Source organism: Lissotriton helveticus, chromosome 9, assembly GCF_964261635.1.
Source record: "Lissotriton helveticus chromosome 9, aLisHel1.1, whole genome shotgun sequence".
Classification (NCBI taxonomy): Eukaryota; Metazoa; Chordata; class Amphibia; order Caudata; family Salamandridae; genus Lissotriton; species Lissotriton helveticus.
The window spans coordinates 92,690,948-92,711,433 of NC_136070.1; the positions used below are offsets into that span (position 1 = coordinate 92,690,948).

Sequence of the window (20,486 nt, forward strand, 5' to 3'; positions counted from 1 at the left end):
CCGGCGTGCAGTGGTTTCTGCGTTCTGCCCTTGTCGTCCTGCCGGCCTTCCCGGCCCTGACGCCGGGGCCTCGAGTGCAGTGTCTGCCCGGAGGTGTTCGGAGCGCCGGCGGTCCGGACCCGGTGGAGAGACCCAATGGTGGGAGCCTGAGAGCCGCGGGCCAGAGAGACGGGAGCGGACCCACCCCCGATAGTGGGCCGCCCCACATGCCCGATTTCCTGCCGGACCGGAGAGAGGAACCGTGTTGTCCGACGCCCCTTGGGAGAGACGCCCACGCCTGTTGATTGTCCCGCCTGGGATCCGGTGCTGGGCTCCCCGAGAGTTGTGGGGAGCACACCCGTTCTTCTGGTGACTCTCCTTTCTCCGCCGAGCGCCATCCGCCGCGGATCTACTGTGTGTCCTGGGGCCTCCGGCACTCATGGTGGACTTGGAGGCGGACGAGATAATGGCGGCGGGCGATGTACTCAAGATGGCGGATGGCCTCTCGGAGTGTCTTCCTCCTGGAAACAGGGACGTTGCTGCATTTGCTCTCCCCGGCCTTGTTTGTTTTGGGTGGCCCCTACACGGAGTTCTGTCTTGCTTGCCCTGGCTGCTCTACGGATCGACCTGTCCTTGCAATGCCGGGACTTGGAGTTGCGGGTCGCCGCCATGGTTGCTCCGCCATTTTGTGATACTGTGTCGTCTCCCCGAATTGGTTTCGTTGAGCCTCCTCCGGCTGCTGTGCTGGAATCTCCTGATGGTTGCTCGATTCTATGGGATCAAGTGGACTTGAAACCGATGCTGCAGTGTTTCCCACGTCCTGATTTTTTTGCTTCGTGCTGGACGGGCCTGACTTTGTACTTGACCACGTGGATATTTGGTGTACTTTTGCATTCTGACTGCAGCCGTGTTTTCCTGGTTGCTCCTTGGTGGCCGGGACGCTGTTCCGCGAGGATTCCACTTGTTTTCCCTGACTGGTATGAGCCCACTGTATCGTACTGTTTCTTGGCCATGCCGGGGTCTGGCAGTTCTGCTCTTCGTAGAAGTGGACAGGGGTGATCGTGCCTGGGTGCCTGCGGGACTTTCGTTTTGTTGATGGCATCTCCGGGCTTCATTATTCATTATTTGGACAGTTTCTGTCTCCATCCTCTGTGGGGGCTTTTCTCGGTGTCCTTTTTGACCTCGATTATTGATCTTTTGTTGCGGGTGGGGAGGTGTTCTGCATTCCGATCGCCGGCTCCTCTCCCCTCTCTCTCCTTTTTTCTCTTCTTTTCTCTTTTTCTCCTTTTCTTTCTCCGTTATTTCTCCCTTTCTCTTTTCTTCTATCTTTCGGGTTTTCTGGGGCGACAGGCACGCTGTTTAGTGGGGTAGGCCATAGCCATTACAGTGATGTAGGGTGGGAGGGGTGTTTGTTGTTTTAGCTTGTTTTGTTCTATGGTCCCTTTCTGCTTCCTTTCTAGGGGGTGGGCTATGTCCCTTTTTCTTCCTCCTTCGTTTTGCAAGTGTCTGCACTTTATTCTTTTCGGGGCGGGTGGGCTGTCTATGTGGCGTCCTATTTAATTGTTTGCTACGATTTGTCCTTGATTTTTGACCCCTTTGATGGGCATAGGATGTCTTTGGGATTTGCCCTATTATGGTTACCTGATTGCGTGGGGGGCTATATCCCTCCCGTCCCTCCCCCCTTCTCTTCTGTCTATGTTGCATGACGCACTGGTAGATATGGCTGCTACCTCCTCTATAAATATAAAATGGAACCTTTCTTATCCTGGCGCCTACTGTGCTGCGACTTTATTTCACGTCTATACTGTATTCAGTTTGCCATGCGCATTGTTGTTGCTCCTTTTTTGCCTCTCCTGCTTTTGCGGCCGGCCCCTGTGGTTGTAGGCCTGCGCTTGTACTGATACGCATCTTTCAATAAAGGTTTTAAAAAAAAAAAAAAAATGTGACAGTAAAAAAACATGCTGGCAGTGGCTAGGTTGGTAGGGTACGGTAGAGGCAATGCTCATGTGTTCTGAGGATCGCTTTGACAGTGGGATCTTCAAGTAAATTAGTGTTAGGTTTCTGATTAAAAGCTTTGAGGACTTGAATTTCACACATAGGCAGTCCTCAACCATTTGTGAAAGAGGTAGGGTTAGGTCTTGGAGTACTAGAATCATAAGGAATATATTGTGTCCTGATAATGTTATGTATGCCAGGTGGAGCATTTGCATCTGGTGATCACTCGGGTACACCACCTATGACCTTACTTAGTATGGTTGGTTCATTGGGTCTCTGATATTTTTGTAAAGGAATGCATGTTGCTGCAATATAGCAATATAAACGTTGTTCTGGTTTTATCTCCCTTTTTTCTCTTTGCGCAAAAGTCGGGTTTCTAACTTGCTAAAAGAAAATTTCACAGAATAGTGCAGCTGCAAACACCCATTACCAGTTAATCCACTGTTGTGCCCTCACCTCAGGTTATCTGAAAATCTCTTGTTTTATTTCAGATAATAAATAAAATGTTCCTTCACAGATAACTACTATTGGAACTATCATGGAGTCGCCTGCAGCTGATATGCAACAACGGATGGGTCATTGTTGGCTAAGTTAAAGAAAGAAAGCTTTCTTCTCCCTCAAGGACACCTGCCCATCCAAAAAATGGAACCGCTTTGCCTACATAGCAATAACAAACTCTTGCGCTGCTCAAAAGCACTTTGATCCAAAGTGTTGTTCCCCTTGCATTAAAGTCAGCAGTAGTAAAGCTGATGCTAAATAACCATCCTTACGATCAGAGATTGAAACACTTTTTTGTCCTCTTCTCTGACTTACTTAGGAAAGGTGCTAGAGTAAACAATCCCTTAGACTACGGCAGCATTTTGCAGAAGAAAATCGGCCACTTGATCCCTTTTAAAGCTGTCTTTTGGTAAAGTAGCAAAAATGAGGATGTGGTGTTGCCTGTACTGGACATCCTTTATAAGCTGAAGGTGGTGGTATCAACACTGATCATTTTTTAACTGTCCACTATCTATGACATCATCAACATTGCCATCTAAACCAGCAGCTTGTCAGAGGCCGGGTTTAATGGCAAGGTACACAAATGGCTAAAATATATATTTTTCACTGAGAATTGAGCTTTTCTTCGAACTATAGTACAAGTGTTTAAAGGGCATGACACTCCTTTAGTGTAATATGGTACATTGATAGCCAGAACAATAATGGATGTGTGGCCTATCCTTTCCCTGACTAGAATTAGGCATTCCACTTCTTGCAAAAGTAGTTTATTTTATAAGGGCATAAATAAATACACTCCTGGCTATGAATTAATTGAGTTGGAAAATATTCCCTTTTGCTAAGCAAGCTAAGGAGAAATGGAAAGTGTTCTTTTTGTTTGCTTGTATCTAGTTATACATTTCACTGCTGTTTTTCTTTATGTACTGCTGCTGGTCTGTGGCCCTTGGACTGAAAGGACTTTAGGAGTAGAGAAGGAGTAAATACATTTTCTGGTAAAACTCATATAAATGTTGCATTAAAAATGTCCAGTGTTTAAAAAATTGATCCCTCACCTCTGCTCATCTATTACTCTCCTTTTGCAGGATAATGTTCGTGCAGCGATGACGTGTATTCGGTTCTTCTACCACAGAGCAAAAAACTACACTGAACTTGGAGAAAAACAGAAGTGGATGACAAAAGCAAAAGACCATCTCAGAACATACTTGCAAGACATCTCAAAGAGCTTTGGGAGAAAGAAGCCCGTCAGCACATTTCGAAAGAAAATGACTGCTTCTGATGTGTCCAGGTATTCAAAGGGCATACAGGTAGCAGGGGCTAGGCAGCAATTTATCTATAGTTAAGATATAACATCTACCCTACCAAAGGTTGCTTCATAAAGGGCATGCTGGAGAAGCATCACATGGGGGAAGCTGCCAGAAGCACCGTTGGTACTGACAAACCGAACGTCTTTCAAAGATCACGACTGTGATCATTGATCATTAAGATAATACAAGAATGAGATCAAAAGGAAAGATTTGTCCTCCTTAGCTTGTAGATTTGACTAGTTCCCTCTGTCCCTCACTTCTGGAAGGACCTAAAGATGAACATACCAAAGAGTATATTATCTCTAAATAAAGTGATCATAACACCTTAGCCTTGAACATCTTGAACACTAAACTACTTTTTTGGGCAAGCTACACTTGCTTCTTGCTGTGGGTTCCTTCCCCCACTTTTTCGCTGTATAGCTAGTTTGGTGTGCTATATGAATACAATGAAATACATTCTTCATCAGTCTCGCTCACAGAATCACTCCTTCTGTGTCCATTAGGTGATACTTGGTCTATGCCTCCTTTAACGTTTAACCTTTAAAACTCCCCTTTTCAATCCCATGTCATAGTCCCCCTGATAGGGTCAGGGGTGATGCTTCAAGAGGTATCTTGATGATTTAACTTGCATCTCAAACGCATGTGTAAATAATTTGCTTCCACTTTAACTACGATGTTACCAACATGCAGCATGGCTATAATATTAAAATTGTTTTTGATTGGCTGATGATTTAAAGAGAACACCACCTGCCTCACCCTTGGAGTGCCCCAAATGTATTAATAATGATTTAGTTGTAAAGACAATCTAAGGATGGTGTACGTCTTATTAATTTGAGCATCTTAATCATTTTCAAATATATTGTATTTGGGAAACCAGGAAATACAGAAGCATCGGCCATCATGGCCTGTCAGTTAGCCTACACAACAAATGCAGTTACACAACATGTGTAAACAAGATGTAACTTCATGTGCATGAAATGTAATGTCTTGCTGTGTCTTCGTCTCTACGCTACAGAGTAGATATTCTGTGATCTGTTATATCATTTTAGCTCTTGTTAAACATTGTTCATAGTCTATTCAGTTTCTGTCCAAGCTAGTTGTAAAAGTAATCAAGGCCAGACAAGACTTTACTCTGATTCCATTTAGGCTGGCACATTTTTTATGTTTCAATTTGAAATTCTTGGGTAAATATATTCCTTGTTGTGTTATGCTTCTTAATCCCTATGCACAAAGCCTGTTTAACTTTTAGACATTCCCTTCAAATTTAGACACATCAGCACTATTGAGATGCAGATCGAAGTAACAAGGTTTCTGCATCGATGTGAAGGCTCCGGTACTTCCAAGATTATGACCACTCCACCCCCAACACTCTTTGGAAGTGACATGATGAAAGAAGATGTGGCATGCACGGTGAGTTGAAGAGTTGGTGTCCTCTAACTCTCACTACCATCCCTTAGTATGTGATCTTAAAAATGAGTTATTGGAAATGTTAAACTATTGAACAGGCTTGCCCCACAATATGGCTGGGTCTCTGTAGTCTCAGCCTACTATGCATGTGCTCTCTCTGCATATCTGATCTCACTATGATTTTTAAAACATTTACATTTTAAAACAGAACTCTTGGTGTTGCAGAGTGATCCTTTTTTGGTGGTAACCCACAGTTGTCCATTTTTTGGGGGGCTCACTTGCTAGTAATCTTGGAGTCTTAACACTGGGACAATGCTATCCCAGTGTATGTACTCTGACGCCAAATATATTGGCTTAGAACACAATTGGCACAGTTACCTCTCTTGTAAGGAGTGCCAACAGGGACACCTTAGGCGACAACTTGACTGGTCAATATTGTTTTTGTTATGCAAATGTTGGATAACCTACAAGATGCTTGTTAAATGTCACTCAAAAAACTACCCTCTACGTCCCTAAATCCTAAATACTTTGGGTAATGTTGTATGGGACCTGCCCCTTTAGACCTCTAACCAGCCCCTGCTAATTTCCATATGCTAATTTTCCTGGTCAGAATTATACAGAATCCACCAAGTTTTAAAATCTGTATACAACTCTGTTTTCTTGTTGCAAGGATGAAAACGTCCTGAAATGGCTGCTGTGAAAGTTTACTGTTGCCACTGGTTAGTTGCTTTGTGTTCAATTTAATGTTTCGTTTTTAAAGTTCTCACCATGTTAATGTGTATGATTCTTGTTCTTGCACATTTTAGTGATAATTATGAAGTCTGTACTCCTTTTCAATATGTGGGATTTGAGTTTGTACTTTTAAACAAAATTACAGTAGATTTCACAACAGTTTTTGAATTGAGTAAAATATTACCCAACATGGTATAAAAAACAGAAGACAAATTAATTTTGCAGATCTGCACTTGTTCTGATATTGCTCTATTCATGATTTATGCATGTCACATTTTCAAGTCCTGGTTTAGCGACTCAAACGTTCATCTTTGTAGGGCAGCAACACAGTTGCAATAATAGTGGACAATAGCAACACCTGAACAGAAACTGAAGTAACAACTGCAATATAACAAATAATATTACTAATCATTTATTAATAACTGATCATTAACAATACTGCACATTATTCCTAAAACAATGCTGTTGCCCATAACTGACTGACCAGAAAGCTTCCAAATAAAATCTGTTGCATTTTCTCTTTGTCTCAACACTTTTTTAAAATGTTTACTGGTCACTAGTATCCCAACAACTGCACAGCAAACGTACAACCATGCTCTGTGAAGACAGCATCCGATCCGCCACTCAAAGCTGAGTTTTCTTAGTTATTTAACGTTGCTACACAATTAGGAAGAGATCACAGTGGTTTTCATGCTGTGGAAATTCTGATGCATACTCTATCTAACTGGAGATTATTTACCTTTTGATTCCTCATCTTTTGAGTGCTCTCAGGTGCCAGACCCGATCCAGAAACCTTTTCTGCAATGGCTACGGCATGCCTGTGGGTGGTGCTATCATATTCCATAACCTCTCCATCCCACCACCGGAAGTGGTCACATAGAGCCATACGTAGGCTCCATCCGCTCCATTTTGACATCAGTTTATCAGCCATTACTACCATGCCCTCAGACTTAGAGCAACAAATTGGAATGTTGATAAGATGTGCTCTCTAAACCGGACTGTTAGGACCTACTAGAGGTTTGCTTTAAACAATGAATGGGAGGGCAGGGGTGAGTATTTACCAGAAAGTGTGTTAGTAGCTTATTCTTGTGATGGATACATCTGATAGACACTTCTAGCCGCAGATTCCTTACCTTGAAATATTCCCAGGCGTCAGACTGGATCCAGAAAGTTTTGAGCAATTCCCCTTGTGCACCAGTAGGCAGCGTAATTCAGCTCCCAAATATGCACCACACCAGGGTGCTGACTTCAGTTCCTTCTTTTCTGTGCCTCAGTCATTGTTTGACTGGCTTTGACCCTTTTGTCGACAACTGGTGTTATTTTTGTTTTTTGTTTTTTACACAAATGTCTCTGAAAAAAACCACCATGTTCAAGCCTTGTGCAGCCTGTCACCGACAGATGTTGGTTACAGACCCCCCCTTTCGGTCTGTTTGTGGTGCTTCGTAAAGCAGCACGACTATGCGTTGTAGGCGAAGTGCAGAACCATGAACCAGAAGGCCATCCAAGAGCGAGCCATGAAGCTTTTCGCAACTCATTGCGCAATCCCGTGCCACTCCAAGTCTCGTTCACGTGGGATGTCTCTGAACCGCTCCCTGAGTTGTTGATGTTGGTCCTCGTCCCTCTCCAGGACTTCTTCTGGTGTCCAACAAAAAGAACTCCAAGAAGTCACAGCACTGTTCGGCTTCTCTGCATCACTCCTGCTCTTCTGACGACGCAAGGGACAACGCCACAAGTGCCAAGCTTGCTCGCAGATGGTTCCCGTGCAGCCAGTGTCAAGTACTGGCTACGGTCTCCACTTGCCTGAATTTCCCGGAGCTGGAGCCACCCCCGCACAAATTTGTGAATTTTATGAGGCCATGAGCCTCATTTTTGGCTGATTGAACCCCGTCTGGAGGACCTTTGGGTCGCTTGGGCTCAGGAGGGTGTTTGACTGCTGCTCTGTGAGCTGGTTCAACCTTAACGTCAGCCAACCCCTTAGGATCCATTGGTGGATCCGTATCAGTCCCGGCCGCGACCTCATCTGGAGACCATTCCAGTGGCGTCGTTCTCGACGCTGCTGAACCCATCTTGATTCCTGACTTCATATGGAGCAGGACCGGCATCCCATGATGACTGCTCTGGTGCCGGCCAGGCCTACATGGCCTGAATTGTAGACAGAGCCCTATTATACTGAAAAGCTCACTGAGGAACACAAATGGAAGGGATCTGAGGATCCCTATTCCGACCCCCTAACAGGTATGAGGACCTGGCTGACACTAGTGCCCTGGTACCTCACCAGACACTGATCTCCTCTCTTCTCCCACAGTGGCTAAAGAGGAAGGGGCTGCCTTCGCTATGGTGGTTCGGATGACACTTGAGACCCTGGACCTACTGCTGCACAATGTTTAAGTCAAAAGACATTTTGATGGTCGTGCTTCAACCACTGGTATTCCCATCAGAACCCTTGCTACCCTTCAACAAAGTCCTCAATGATATCCTGCTCGGGCCTGGGCCTAGCCTGTACAGGCACTCCCATGCGCAGGACCATTGCTCGCTGTTATCTCCCTGCTTCTGAGAACCCAGCCTTTCTCTCCCAGCTTGATATCCTTGAGAGCCTGGTGGTGCAGGCCTCAACTTCCAGGATCAATCCTGACACGTTCCCCACCACTCCACTGGACAAGGAATCCAAGAGGTTGGATGCTTTGGGAAAAAGAGAATGTATTTCTTCTGTCAGCCTGATACTGCGATCTATGAATACTGTGTACTTATTGGACTGTTATTCCCATATGATGGGTGAGACGCAGCATAGTTCACAATACAATGCGGATTGGATATGAAAGACTCACTGGGCAGAGCCATTGCTTCTTCGGTGACACTGAGACATCGAGCCTGGTTGAGGAATACTGACTTTTTAGGGGATGTCCAAGCCTCGATTATGGTCATGTTCTTCGATGGAACCCATCTCTTCGGAGACTAGGCAGATTCGGCCTTGAAACAATTTAAAGATGGTATCGCCACCGTTAGGTCATGGGGCCTCTGTAGCCCCTGACAGACGCATCCCTCCTTATGCCCCTTCCAGTGCTTTGGTAGGGGTTATCAGCCACGTCCTTTCCCACCTAGCCACCATGGACAGCAGGCTCAGTCCTTTCATAGCGTGGACGCAGTTCCCAGAAGCCTTATGGGGCCCAAAGCCAGAGTTCTGTCTCCTCCCCCGACGGCTGTGCAATTGAATCCTCTTTAGTGTGACCTCTAGAATGGCCACCCGGTTGCTGGCAGAACTCTGCTCCATCTGCATCAGTGGAGGGACATAACATTGAACAAATTGGTTCTTCCGATTGTCCAACGAGGTCATGCCCTCCCAGTCCAACAAACCCACCACCACTCCTTCCATCCCCAGATTGGCTGACAGAGGACCACCTTGCGCTCTTCCGAGTACTGGCCCTTCTAGCCAAAGAGCCGTTGAAAAGGTGGCAAAATCAGAAGTAGCTCGGGCTGCTGTTCCCGCTACTTTCTAGTGCCAAAGAAAGATGGATGCCTGTGTCCAATCCTAGTACTGCATCCTCTCAACTACTTCTTGAAAAAGGAACATTTCAAGATGCTCACCCTGCCTCAGGTCTTATCTGCGCTCGCCCCTGGAGACTGGATGGTAGCATTGGACTTGCAGGGTGCTTATTTTCACATCCCCGTTATTTTTTGGCCCACAGACATTACTTGCTGTTCATGGTGGGTCAGGAGCCTTATCTGTTCGCAGTGCTCCCCTTCGGCCTAACTAGTGCTCTTGGGTGTTCTCCAAGTTAATAGCAGTGGTTGCAGCACATCTGTGAAGGGTTAGGGGTTTTAGACTTCCGTTACCTCGAAGATATGCTGTTGAAGGCTGGCTCGCCCCAGGCAGTTACTTCCCTCCTCCAGACTACGGCGAACCTCCTGCATTCGTTGTGGTTCACTGTCTACATGCTGAATGCACACAGACTCCCTCTCAGGTGCTCCCTGGTAGCTGTTCTGGATACAGTGCTGTTTCTGGTTTATCTTCTTTAACAGCCAGTCCAGGATATTCAGGCTGTGATCTCGATGTTTCTGCCTCTTCCCTAGATGTTTATGCTACTGACTCTGAGTCTACTGGGTCTCATCACCTTCTGCATCAATTGGGAAAATATGCACACTGGCACATGTGGGCTCTGCAGTCTCAGTTCGACATCAGTCTGTTTGGAGTGAGAGTGATCCATCTGGCATTGAAGCATTCTTTCCATCAAGGGAATGCAAGTTCATGTGTTCATGGACAACACCACCGCCATGTGGTATTGCAACAAGTAGGGTTGTGTAGGGTTGTGGACCCTATGTTAAGAGGCTTTATGTCTCTTGACAATGCTGGAACGCCAGGACATATTCTTGATGCTTCAACATCTGGCGACTCTCTGAAAGTCAAAGAAGACTGACTCAGCTGTCGATGCCTAGCAGTTCACAAATGGCATGTTTATCCGGAGGTGGTGCTAGACCTGTTCCAGGATTGGGGAGATCCTTGGTTAGATCTGTGCACTGCCACTGAGAACACGCAATGTCAGCACTTCTGCCTGCTGGAGTTTCTAAGGCATCTCTTGCTTGGAGGCACATTTTGTCTTGAGCGGGTTTCAGGGCTCCTATATGCCTTTCCACCGATACCACTCCTGTCTAGTGTTCTCAAAAAGATCAAGTATGACCGTGCCCAAGTCATCTTAGTGGCTTTGTACTGGGCACAGACAGTATGGTATCCGGAACTACTGAGCATGAGCATCTTTCCTGCAGTCATGCTGCCCCTTCGGGAGGATTTTCTTGTCACAGCAACAGGGCAAGGGACTGCACCCAAACCTTTCCACTCTCCACCTTCATGAGGGAAGATGGAGCTGCGACAGTTTGGGGTGTTTGATCTCCCTCCCAAAGTATATGATGTCATTCTGGCAGCCAGGCGTTCTTCTACCAAAGCTATCTATGCCTGCCGAAGGGACAAGTTTGTGACATGGTGTGTATCTAAATCTGTTGACCTCTACTCCCTCGTCTTAAGTCCTCCTCTTTATTTTATCCCTGGCCTGACAAAGCTTTGGTATGGGTACAGTGAAAGGCTATCTATCTATCACTTTCACTTTTCTACAGCTGCCAGATTAACTTTCCCTGTTTAGGTCACCTGTTATGACTAGATTTTTTAAAGGCTTGCAACATATCTTTCCATGCATGCCCTTCATTTTGCCCCAGTATGACTTGAAGTTAGTTTTAACTTCTCTCATGTGTTCGCCTTGCTAGGCAATGCACAGCTGCCCCTAAGGCTCCTCACAATTAAGACTGTCTTCCTTGTGGTAATATTTGCTAGGTGTGTTAGAAAGCTGCAAGCACCTTCCATTAACCCTCACTGCACTTCATTTTTCCCAGACAAACTGGTACTAAGAACGCTGGCATCCTTCTAACCAAAGGTAGTGACACCTTTTCACATCGGGCAGAATATCACCCTGCCTACCTTTATCCCCCCTCCTTATACTTCTAAAGAAGACTAGAGACTTCACCACCTGGATGTAAAAAGAGCATCATCATTCTATATTGATCGTAGCAAAGATTTCCTGGTGGACAATCAACTCTTTGCTGGAATTGCAGGGGCCAGGCAAGGGAAGGCAATTCAAAAGAGAAATATCTCCCAATGGATCGTTCTCTGCAATAAAATCTACTGTGGATTGGCCAAGAAACATACCCCTGAGGGCTTACTAGCTCGCTCCACCAGAGCTACGGGTGTGTCAGGGAGCTACGTGGGCATAACTGCAAACGTTTGCCAAACACTACTGCCACAACAGTCGGGTCCAGCGAGATGGGCACTTTGTCCGTTCGGTCCTCCAAGACTACGTATTCTGAAACAATCTGCAGACCCACCTCCGGGGAGAGATATTGCTTTGGTATTTATTCTAAGGTAAGGAATCTGCAACTAGAAGTCTCTACCTGATGATCTAGTAACTTACCTTTGGTAGTGCTTTATCTGGTAGATACTATATCTAGCTAGATATTCTTTTCCTACTCTCCCGTCCTCCCCATTCTGCAGACTGTCTCTAACTTAAGAGATCCTATTGGACCTCCCTTTTGACACACCAGTTATTCTTTCTCAGTTTGGCTCCATGATTCTGGTGCGGAAAGTCAAGAACTGGGGTTTGCGTGCTGGGGTGGCGGCTATAGAGGCACCACGCATGTCACTTCCGATGCAGATGATGCCACATTGACCGATCAACGCCACCTACTGCTGCACAAGGGAAATTGCAAAAACAATTCCAGATACAATCTGACACCTGGGAATATTCTACGGTAAGGAATCTGTGGCTAGATAGAGTTGCTACTAGATAAAGCATTAGAGAAGGTAAGTAAAGTGTTCTTTCGAACCACAGACTCCTCACCTACTGAATAAATCCCAAAGTCGTCCACTCTCAATAGTGGTTTCTGAGGCAGTGTTGAGCTTGCCTATCAGGCAACATGGTACCATTGGAAGGAATGGCCTGAAGGGGCCCAGTGTATAGGCCTTTTTTTCAGGTCTCACCTACCAACAAACGCAAGTACTCTGTCTGTGAAAAGATATGTTGTGAGCTTACAATGGGTTTTGAGCCCACCCCTTGGTTGGCCTTATTCCCACTATAATTTCCTTTCTTTTAATTCATCAGCTTATGTGGGCTTTTCTTCACCTTCTTGTGTTTGTCCCCCCTTGGAGCATGGCCTCATCACGTGTGCTTTCACTGGTTACTTTATGAGTGCTACTTTTTATTTTTTGATTAAGCACTCCATGAGAGTGCATGTGATTTTCAGCTGTCTCCCTTGTGTACTTACTTTCCCCCTTCTGCCTCTCCACCACACTCTGTGTCGCACTCTTTGACCTGTGCGCTTCTGCACCGCTCGCGTCTTTGCTGTACTCATACTTGTATGCCTGTCCCCCAGTTGTTTTCTCGCCTGTGTGCTGCTCTTCTTCTTATGCTCCACGTTCCTCTTGTTCACCCATGTTGCCTCCCCATTCGTGTTACTCTCCCCACCAATGCCTTGTGTGTTGCTTCCGCCTCCCCAACCCTCTGTTGTAGCCTCACTTCTTCCTAGTTGGTATGGATTCTGTCCCCATCCCTTCCCTCAATGTTGCCTCCACCGCCTGCACCTTCCGTGCGACTTACTCCTCCACCTGCGCTCTCCAGGTTGTTAGTCCTCACCTGCGCCCCTTGTGTTGCTTTTCCCATTTAGTAAAAAATCAAAAAGTGCTTCTGTACAATTTTTTTTTCCCACTTATCCAACTTGAATCTGTAAATTAAGAAAATAATTGTCTTTGTTATTTTGAGGGCACTTGCATGCATGGTGGGTACACCTACAAAATGAGGCAATTGCGTCATAGTGGCACACCTTGTTTTGTGTCCTCTTTAACAATGCAGCACAGCATTGGGTATGCTGTACACCATTTTTTTTATCTGTCTCAAAAGCGACACCTGTGGACTATTTGGGTTTTTCGTTTGGGACACAGCAGCAATAGGACCAGAAAAAACAGCCCAAACACTGCCTACTTAGCAGCTTGTTAGATGTCCGACACTGCAACATCCTTAGCGAGCATTATATTCATATCTATTCACCTGTTAGATTGAGCACAGAGGAGCAGGCAAGAGATAACTCACCATGTTCTAAAATGTGTGTGTATAACTGATCAAGAGACAAACAGCATTCAATTATCTTAAGGCCACATTAACTGAAGAAAAAATCTATTTTGCATAGATCATCAGTCTTGGATTATCTGTCACGAGGAGAGTGGGGAAAGCTCTAGGGTTTACCTTGCTAACAGAAGACTGAACGAAAAGTTTCTTGTGTTTCATGTTAGAAACAATGGGTCCCCAAGAGTACGCCTGTGGTGCAGAGCAATCCAGGTAGTAAATTGTCCGCCCCCTCCTTGTTATCTTTTTTGTGGGGAACTTTGTTAAGCCCCTGAACGACATCAGAGCCAGAACCAAAAATGGTTTCTAGCAACTGATATTGAGGCAAGGGAACACAAGGGGAATCTTTTTATCGTGTAGTTATATTCTAGCTCAACGTGGATCAAGATCTGACTGAAATCAGTTTGGATTCAACATCGGAATTGGGGGTAGCGCCTGCAACAGGCACTTCTGAAGCTGCGGCCAGCTGAAAGTTAGGCACCACATATGGGGTTTATGGCAAAGGTGTTTTAGGGCGCAGTCTAGCATTGCTCAATGATCAGACTTAGACCGAACAGGGTCAATCAGCACTGTGGAAGAATCCACCAGCGAAAGTCCAGCTGGAAACTCTCGACAAATCCATCTGAATGAAGGCGCACCAGACGGACCAGGACCATCTCGCAGAATTGCAGCATTTTCCCTCTAATCTGCTGTGGAGTCGATGGTTGCATGAGAAATGTATGGTGCATGGACTCCAGTCTCAAAACCAGATCCGAATCAGATCACAGTGCAAGAGTCACAGTTTTTGAGTGCCTACTGCATGACTTCTCACTGGAATTGGAATGTCAGGAAAGGGTTGAACCCTGCTTGACATTCTTATGCTTGCATCAACACTTGTCTTTCAACTTCATCTTGCACTCAACCAAAAACGGCGACCAGAAGCATGAACAGAATTAGGAGCTCAAATTGAACTTGTCCTCTGTCTCATGCTCGGCAGCGCCGACCTTCGCTTCGCGCTTAAAGATGACCTTGGTATGCATCAAGGAGCGTTAATGCAGGCGTTTGAGTCGTGCTTGGAGTCAAAACACCAAAAGCCGACAGCCTGTGGATTTATGACTGACATCTGTTTCCTACAGGCCTGACACAGCTTATATACTGTAATTTTAGTGGGAGACTTACCTTCACACTGTCACAGAATTCGTTTTCGTGAAATTGGTAAAACCTAGAAATATTTGGGAGTGTAGCTCTGGATCTGCTTCGAAGGGAAAAGAGGAGCTGATGTCCACATTCAGAGGTAGTGCCTATATGAGGCTTTCTGTCATCACTTCCGGAGGTGGGACTGAAACATTCAGGGAGCCCCATAGTAACAGCTAGTATTCCACAGGAGGTACTGCAGAGAAGGTTTACAAATCCAGATTGATGCCTGTGAGCAATCTAAAGTTGAGGAATCAGTGGTTAGAACTGTCCATCAGAAGCTGCATTACTGCAATTCTGTCTTGCACAACCTGAAAACCACTGACCTCTGCTTAGTCAAAGATACTTAAATTAATGCAGCCAAACTAATCATTGTCTTCTGAGGCTTTAGTTCCACTTGTGCCTCAGTTTTCACTGGTGAAATATGTGTCATTGCAAATACCTTACTATTCTCTTAGTGTTGTATAGCATTTTAGGACCCTAGGGTAATTTTCCCGATTCATGCCCTTATATAGGTATAAATCACCTTGTCCTTATATAGGCATTGAAATCATAACCATATTTAGATGACCCATGCAGTCCAAATACGGCATGGCTACTTCCGAAAAGCCACAATGATTTCTTGGAAAAACTCAGCTTCAGCAGTTAGGGACTTCCCCTTGCTTGAATGCTGATTTGTCCAAGAACTCATGGAGTTTTCAAGGAACTGAGACTCTTTGATGACGTTATTATGTCCACCTTTACGTCAATCTCGGCACCTTCAAGGTATAAATATGCCCACACTTGCCATAGCAAACACACGGTGGTTTGGAGCAGTTCGACTATCTACTTGCCCGACACAGCTCGCTACAGCAAGTGCCGAAGGAAGCCGACCCTCCAGCAGATGCACTGAGAGAGAGAGAGACGCTGTCTTTTCTTTTGCCGTGAGATCCAGCTCCAGTGTTTCCAAGCTCCCCTTGCGGGGTGTTGGGAAATCAAGTCCTGTGACAGAGAGATACCAGACCTCCTTCATTCTAAACCAAGGTACGGAGCTGATTAGACCCTAAGAGAAATCTTGGATAGATTCTTGGCAAAAAGAATACTAGATTTATGCTACACCTCACTTACTCCTTCCCTCGTACCAGACTCAGGTTAGGCACACCGGGGTAGGCGTATTTTGGAAGCACCATTTGAGTACTTTTTAAACCTTTTATTTGTGTATGTATTTTATGGCTTAGAAACCATACCATGCTTTTACAGTATTATTTTATAATACTATTCTTGCTGTATGCATTATACTTTACAGCCAGTCTTACGATTGTAGCAGTTCATTTCTTTTGCATGAGAAAGAAGACTGTTTAATAAATCTTTTTATTGAAAACGCCCGTCTCTCTATTTCTCTGCACCTCCGTTGAAACGAAGCATGCACGATTGACTGAGTAAAATATCTATCTATTGTTTCCACGACTCTGAAGATCAGTTTTATCTTGGGGAAACAAAGTTGTCATGTTTATGCGGTTGTCAGAAACTAATCCCTTCTTGTTCATTCAAGAAAGTTTCTAGAGACCTCTGAGCTAGCTGGCACTCACAATTAAGTCTAGTATATTCGATAGAGACCTAGTAGACCTCAGTCCTACGTCTAATCTATAGGATATAGTATTCCAATGCGCAGAGCCTATTGGGAATATAGGAACTACACTACATTAGGAGACATCTTACCTTGCATGCAAACTCTTCCTTCTAGACACGATGTTGCTTGCAGAACCTCAACCACCGCCCTTCTGGCGCTGTTAAACATTCTGACCCAATCCAGGAGTTGTAGCTCACACATGTCTGCCACCCACCTCTTCCCACCGTGGACATCACTCCTTTAAGGAATTTGTTGAACACAAGCTTTTTCCACCTACACTTAACCTCATAGGCCTATATACATCTCATCCCAGGTACTCACTGTTTCTCCTTCCGCCAACCTCTATATCAAACAGAATCTATTTACGCAATCTCTGAATGCTGTGCACATTTGTTCATGAGAAATCTACTGAGTCTACAAAGATTTTTAAATTCTGTTTTTGATCCACCTCATATACTGTCGTAGTAATTGCATGTGCTGACTACTGCTCCTAATTTTAAAATCTTTGAAGTGTATAGTGTATCGACGTCTTCCACTTGTTCATGGTGCTATGTGAAAAATCACTTAACAAATGTTAATGAACTGTGAGTTAGACTAAAGGGTGAGTAATCTATCAGTTAATTCATTTGTTTTATCAGCTTGACTTAGCTACCTTTTGCTGCATGACCTGGTTTTAAATGTCAGAGTGGGATTTAGCTACTTAGTATAAGCCAAACATTTTTGTTCTCAGGCCATTGGAGTCAGAGTTGACATATAAGTGTGAGTGAAAGTGTTGCAGTTTAAATTAGTTGTACATGGTAATGATGTAAACAAAGCTGGAGAAAACCATTTCTTCCCTATAATAGTTAAAGGCATAAAATTAATATATTTGAAAAGAAAGGTATTTGCTTGTTTCTCACATGTATAAAAAAGATAATATTACTTGTTTTCAAAAGTCAATTGATGTCTATTGGTATCTTGATTTTTCAGGTCATGTTGGGAGGAAAAAATGTAGAAGAAGGTTTTGGAATTGCTTTCCGCGTCATTCAGGTATTGTGAAAAGGCATAGCTTCCGCGTTTTTGAGCAGTACATTCACACCATCTACCCATAGAGTCTGTTTACACAACCACAGAGAAGGAGAATGGTAGAAAATCTCTGCACATACGCATTTTTATTTTTTTAAGTACCCTATGCAAGCTATGAAAGACATCTGAGAGCAGAGCCTCCTACTGTCAGACCAGGTCTCCAGAGCCTAGGCAAAGTAGGAGTAACAGGACAATCCTTATAGCAACCATTGCCTGTTGCCCGTGGAACCTCAAGAGTCAGGTACTACTGCAAGTTGAGTGAATTCCAAGAAACAACAGTTTATCCTTAGATTTTTGTGGCAAGAAGGGTGAGCAGTAAAAACGTACTCCTGGAGTTTGGTGACTCGTAAATACTCAGCTACAGGTAACACATGGATGACAGACATTATATGGAATGTCCAGGCACTGTCATGCTTTATGAATAGTATTAGACTTTCATTTACTTTGATCGCATAATCAAAACATAACTAAAGTACACCTTCTTAAGATGCTAACATTTTACATTTCTGATGGATACTCCTAACTGCTGAGTCCTCGCCTACTTTTTAGTATGTCAAACGTTTGTGACCCACCTACCTTTAATGGACATGAGGTGGCACAGTTATTTATGTAACAAAAGCATTGTGTGGTAGAACATTGTGTTTTACAGTAAGCATATTTTCCAAAATTGCACAGACATACAGTTTTACTGATAAATCTATATAGCACACAAATGATAATGTATGGAAATCAGAGTTCTGTGAATATTTATTATCTGTGACTCAAAAATTAAAGTGTCTCGGTTTGTTTTTATCCTATTGAAATCTGTATCCATCTCACTTCAAAATTAAAAAAAAAGTGCTTCATTTTTGCTTTCCTAACTGCTATAGGCATATATTTCATATACAAGTATCTACATTTTGTTGTGTCCTGTAAAAACAACTTCCTTATGGTCACCTAATTTACTTTAAACATACCTCCCGCTTTGCAGTTAGAATAAGACAAGTAAATACTAATCCTTGTGTTAAAAGAATAAAGCAGCCTGACATTTGACCTTTGTCTTTGAATCATCAGCAAGCGTGACAAGTTAACCACAGCATTTAAAGGCATCTTATTACTTGACTGTGCGGCCCACCGGAAATCAGCTCACAACCCATTAGTTGGTTGTGACCCACTGTTTGGGAAACACTGCCTTAGAATATACCCCATGGGCAAGATTGGATTCTGCAACTTTTGTAGCGGTATTCCTGCTTGCCAATAGGTGGCACTGTGCTGCTCCGTGCTGACGCCATACCACTGTGAAGTGATGGAGCAGATCTGCATGCAAGTGCCACCCATGCGCACTGATGTCAGTTCCTTTCTGAGCCCCCTAACATTGATCCAGAGCTCTCCTCGCGAAATGGTTGGTCTTCAGCGACTCCAAAACGTTTCCACTGTGTGCTAGGGAACAATGCCCCACTGAAATGACAGGATTGAATCCCTGCCATGACTGCAGGAAGCAGATGCCAGCCACGGACCTGCACTAGGTGTGCCTCTGGTGCCTAGGCTTTGTGCACTACTCTAAGTTGTATGATAAATGCACCCTAATGCCCCCAGAGGCGATTTAAGACTTGCAGGCAAAGTTATACATCACCAAACATGATTAGAAATTGCTGTCATCGCTCTGATCCTGCTGCCACTCCCAGTTGCAATCCCGGTTACTAGGCTGTACCTGCAACTGCTTCTTCCCACTCAAAATTCTCAAGAAAGTCTTAAGCGTAAGCACAAGAAAGCGAAGGCGGACTTGACTCCATCCTGGCTCTGACTCCAATTAGAAGGCACAAGGGCACCAAAATGTAAGACACACTCTATCAAGGTCACCAACCACAGAACCCGTTCCTCAGTTGGTCCTGAGACTCCGAGTTTGTTGGGCCAATGTGTACCCTGCAGGAGATTGAAGCCTCGATAGAGGCCATGCTGCAAATTTTAAGTGCGCTTCAGACTTTTCTGGTGTGCCTTCGGGCTACATGAATCTCCAAAGGCCTCCATTGAGTTAACCCTGCCGGTACCACTATGACGCCGCCTGTCCTCTTACGACAAGTTTCTGGTATTGTACCGACTTCAGTACAGACTTCCACTCCAGCCTAGAGACTCACATAAGTTTCTATTCCCCTGACACTGCTGCGGACTATTCGTGGTACTGCGGTCGAACACCCTTTGGCTCATCATATACTCCATATATATAGGGGAGTGTTAGGCATTTGTTGCACACGCAGTCAATAAACGGCACACACACTCAATAAGGAGATCCAACACCAATTTAGAAAAATAACATCGTTTAAAAAAAAAAAGAATTTAGACACAAAGATCTACGATATTAGATAAGTACTTCTCAAGTTAGCGATTTTCAGAAGCACAGAAAATACAGCTGTCACATTTGAGGCATGAGGCTCGAATGTGGTAATGTAATCCCATGGGAGAAAAATACACTGCATAGGATTACTTGCACATTGCTTACAGGACTGTCCTTCTGGACTTAAGGTAAGCAGGGGCCGAGTTCCTTAGAACCACCAGCTGTTTTGCTTTACCTGCTCTGGTGTGTACGGAAAGTACACCACCATGCTTGGAGATTGAGTGGCGACAGTTGGCTGCATTTGACCTGAGGTGGTGGATGTCCTCTTGCTTCCAGGAGCCCTTCTATGAAATCTGTCTATGTTGGGTGCTGGGATAGGTTTCTAACTTTTTGTGGTACCCTGGACATGACTCATTAAAAGCAACATTTTGATATTTTCTTGTTTCTGGTCTTTAGCCCAGAAAGGCCCTGCAGTGAGCACTGCAAATGGTTGTTTGTCAGCATTTTCAGCCTTTCAATATGTTATGACAAACGGGGGCGTAGAGAAATCAGTCATATTGGGGGGACCGGGGGGAGGTTGAAGATCAAATTTCCCAACTAAAATAGCAGCGGGATGCAGCGTGGAGATGTGTGATGATCAAGATTCAGGATAGATTGTTTCCATCTACTACATCCAGAAGCAGAGTGGCCTACACTACACCAGCTCTCTGCACTAGCACAAGACAATTGGCACGGGGCTTCCTGTAACCAGACTCACCTGT

The 20,486-nt window shown here is 44.6% G+C and overlaps 1 protein-coding gene across 2 annotated transcripts in view; it reads left to right on the forward strand.

Moving 5' to 3' along the window:
- ZFYVE26 (zinc finger FYVE-type containing 26) overlaps positions 1-20,486 on the forward strand; it is a 657,581-nt gene that overhangs the window by 532,167 nt on the left and 104,928 nt on the right. For both annotated transcript variants that reach the window (XM_078659543.1, XM_078659544.1), the window contains 3 exons: positions 3,552-3,754; positions 5,042-5,183; positions 17,319-17,378. In XM_078659543.1, coding sequence (XP_078515669.1) covers positions 3,552-3,754; positions 5,042-5,183; positions 17,319-17,378 — 405 coding nt within the window. The remainder of the gene's footprint in view (positions 1-3,551; positions 3,755-5,041; positions 5,184-17,318; positions 17,379-20,486) is intronic.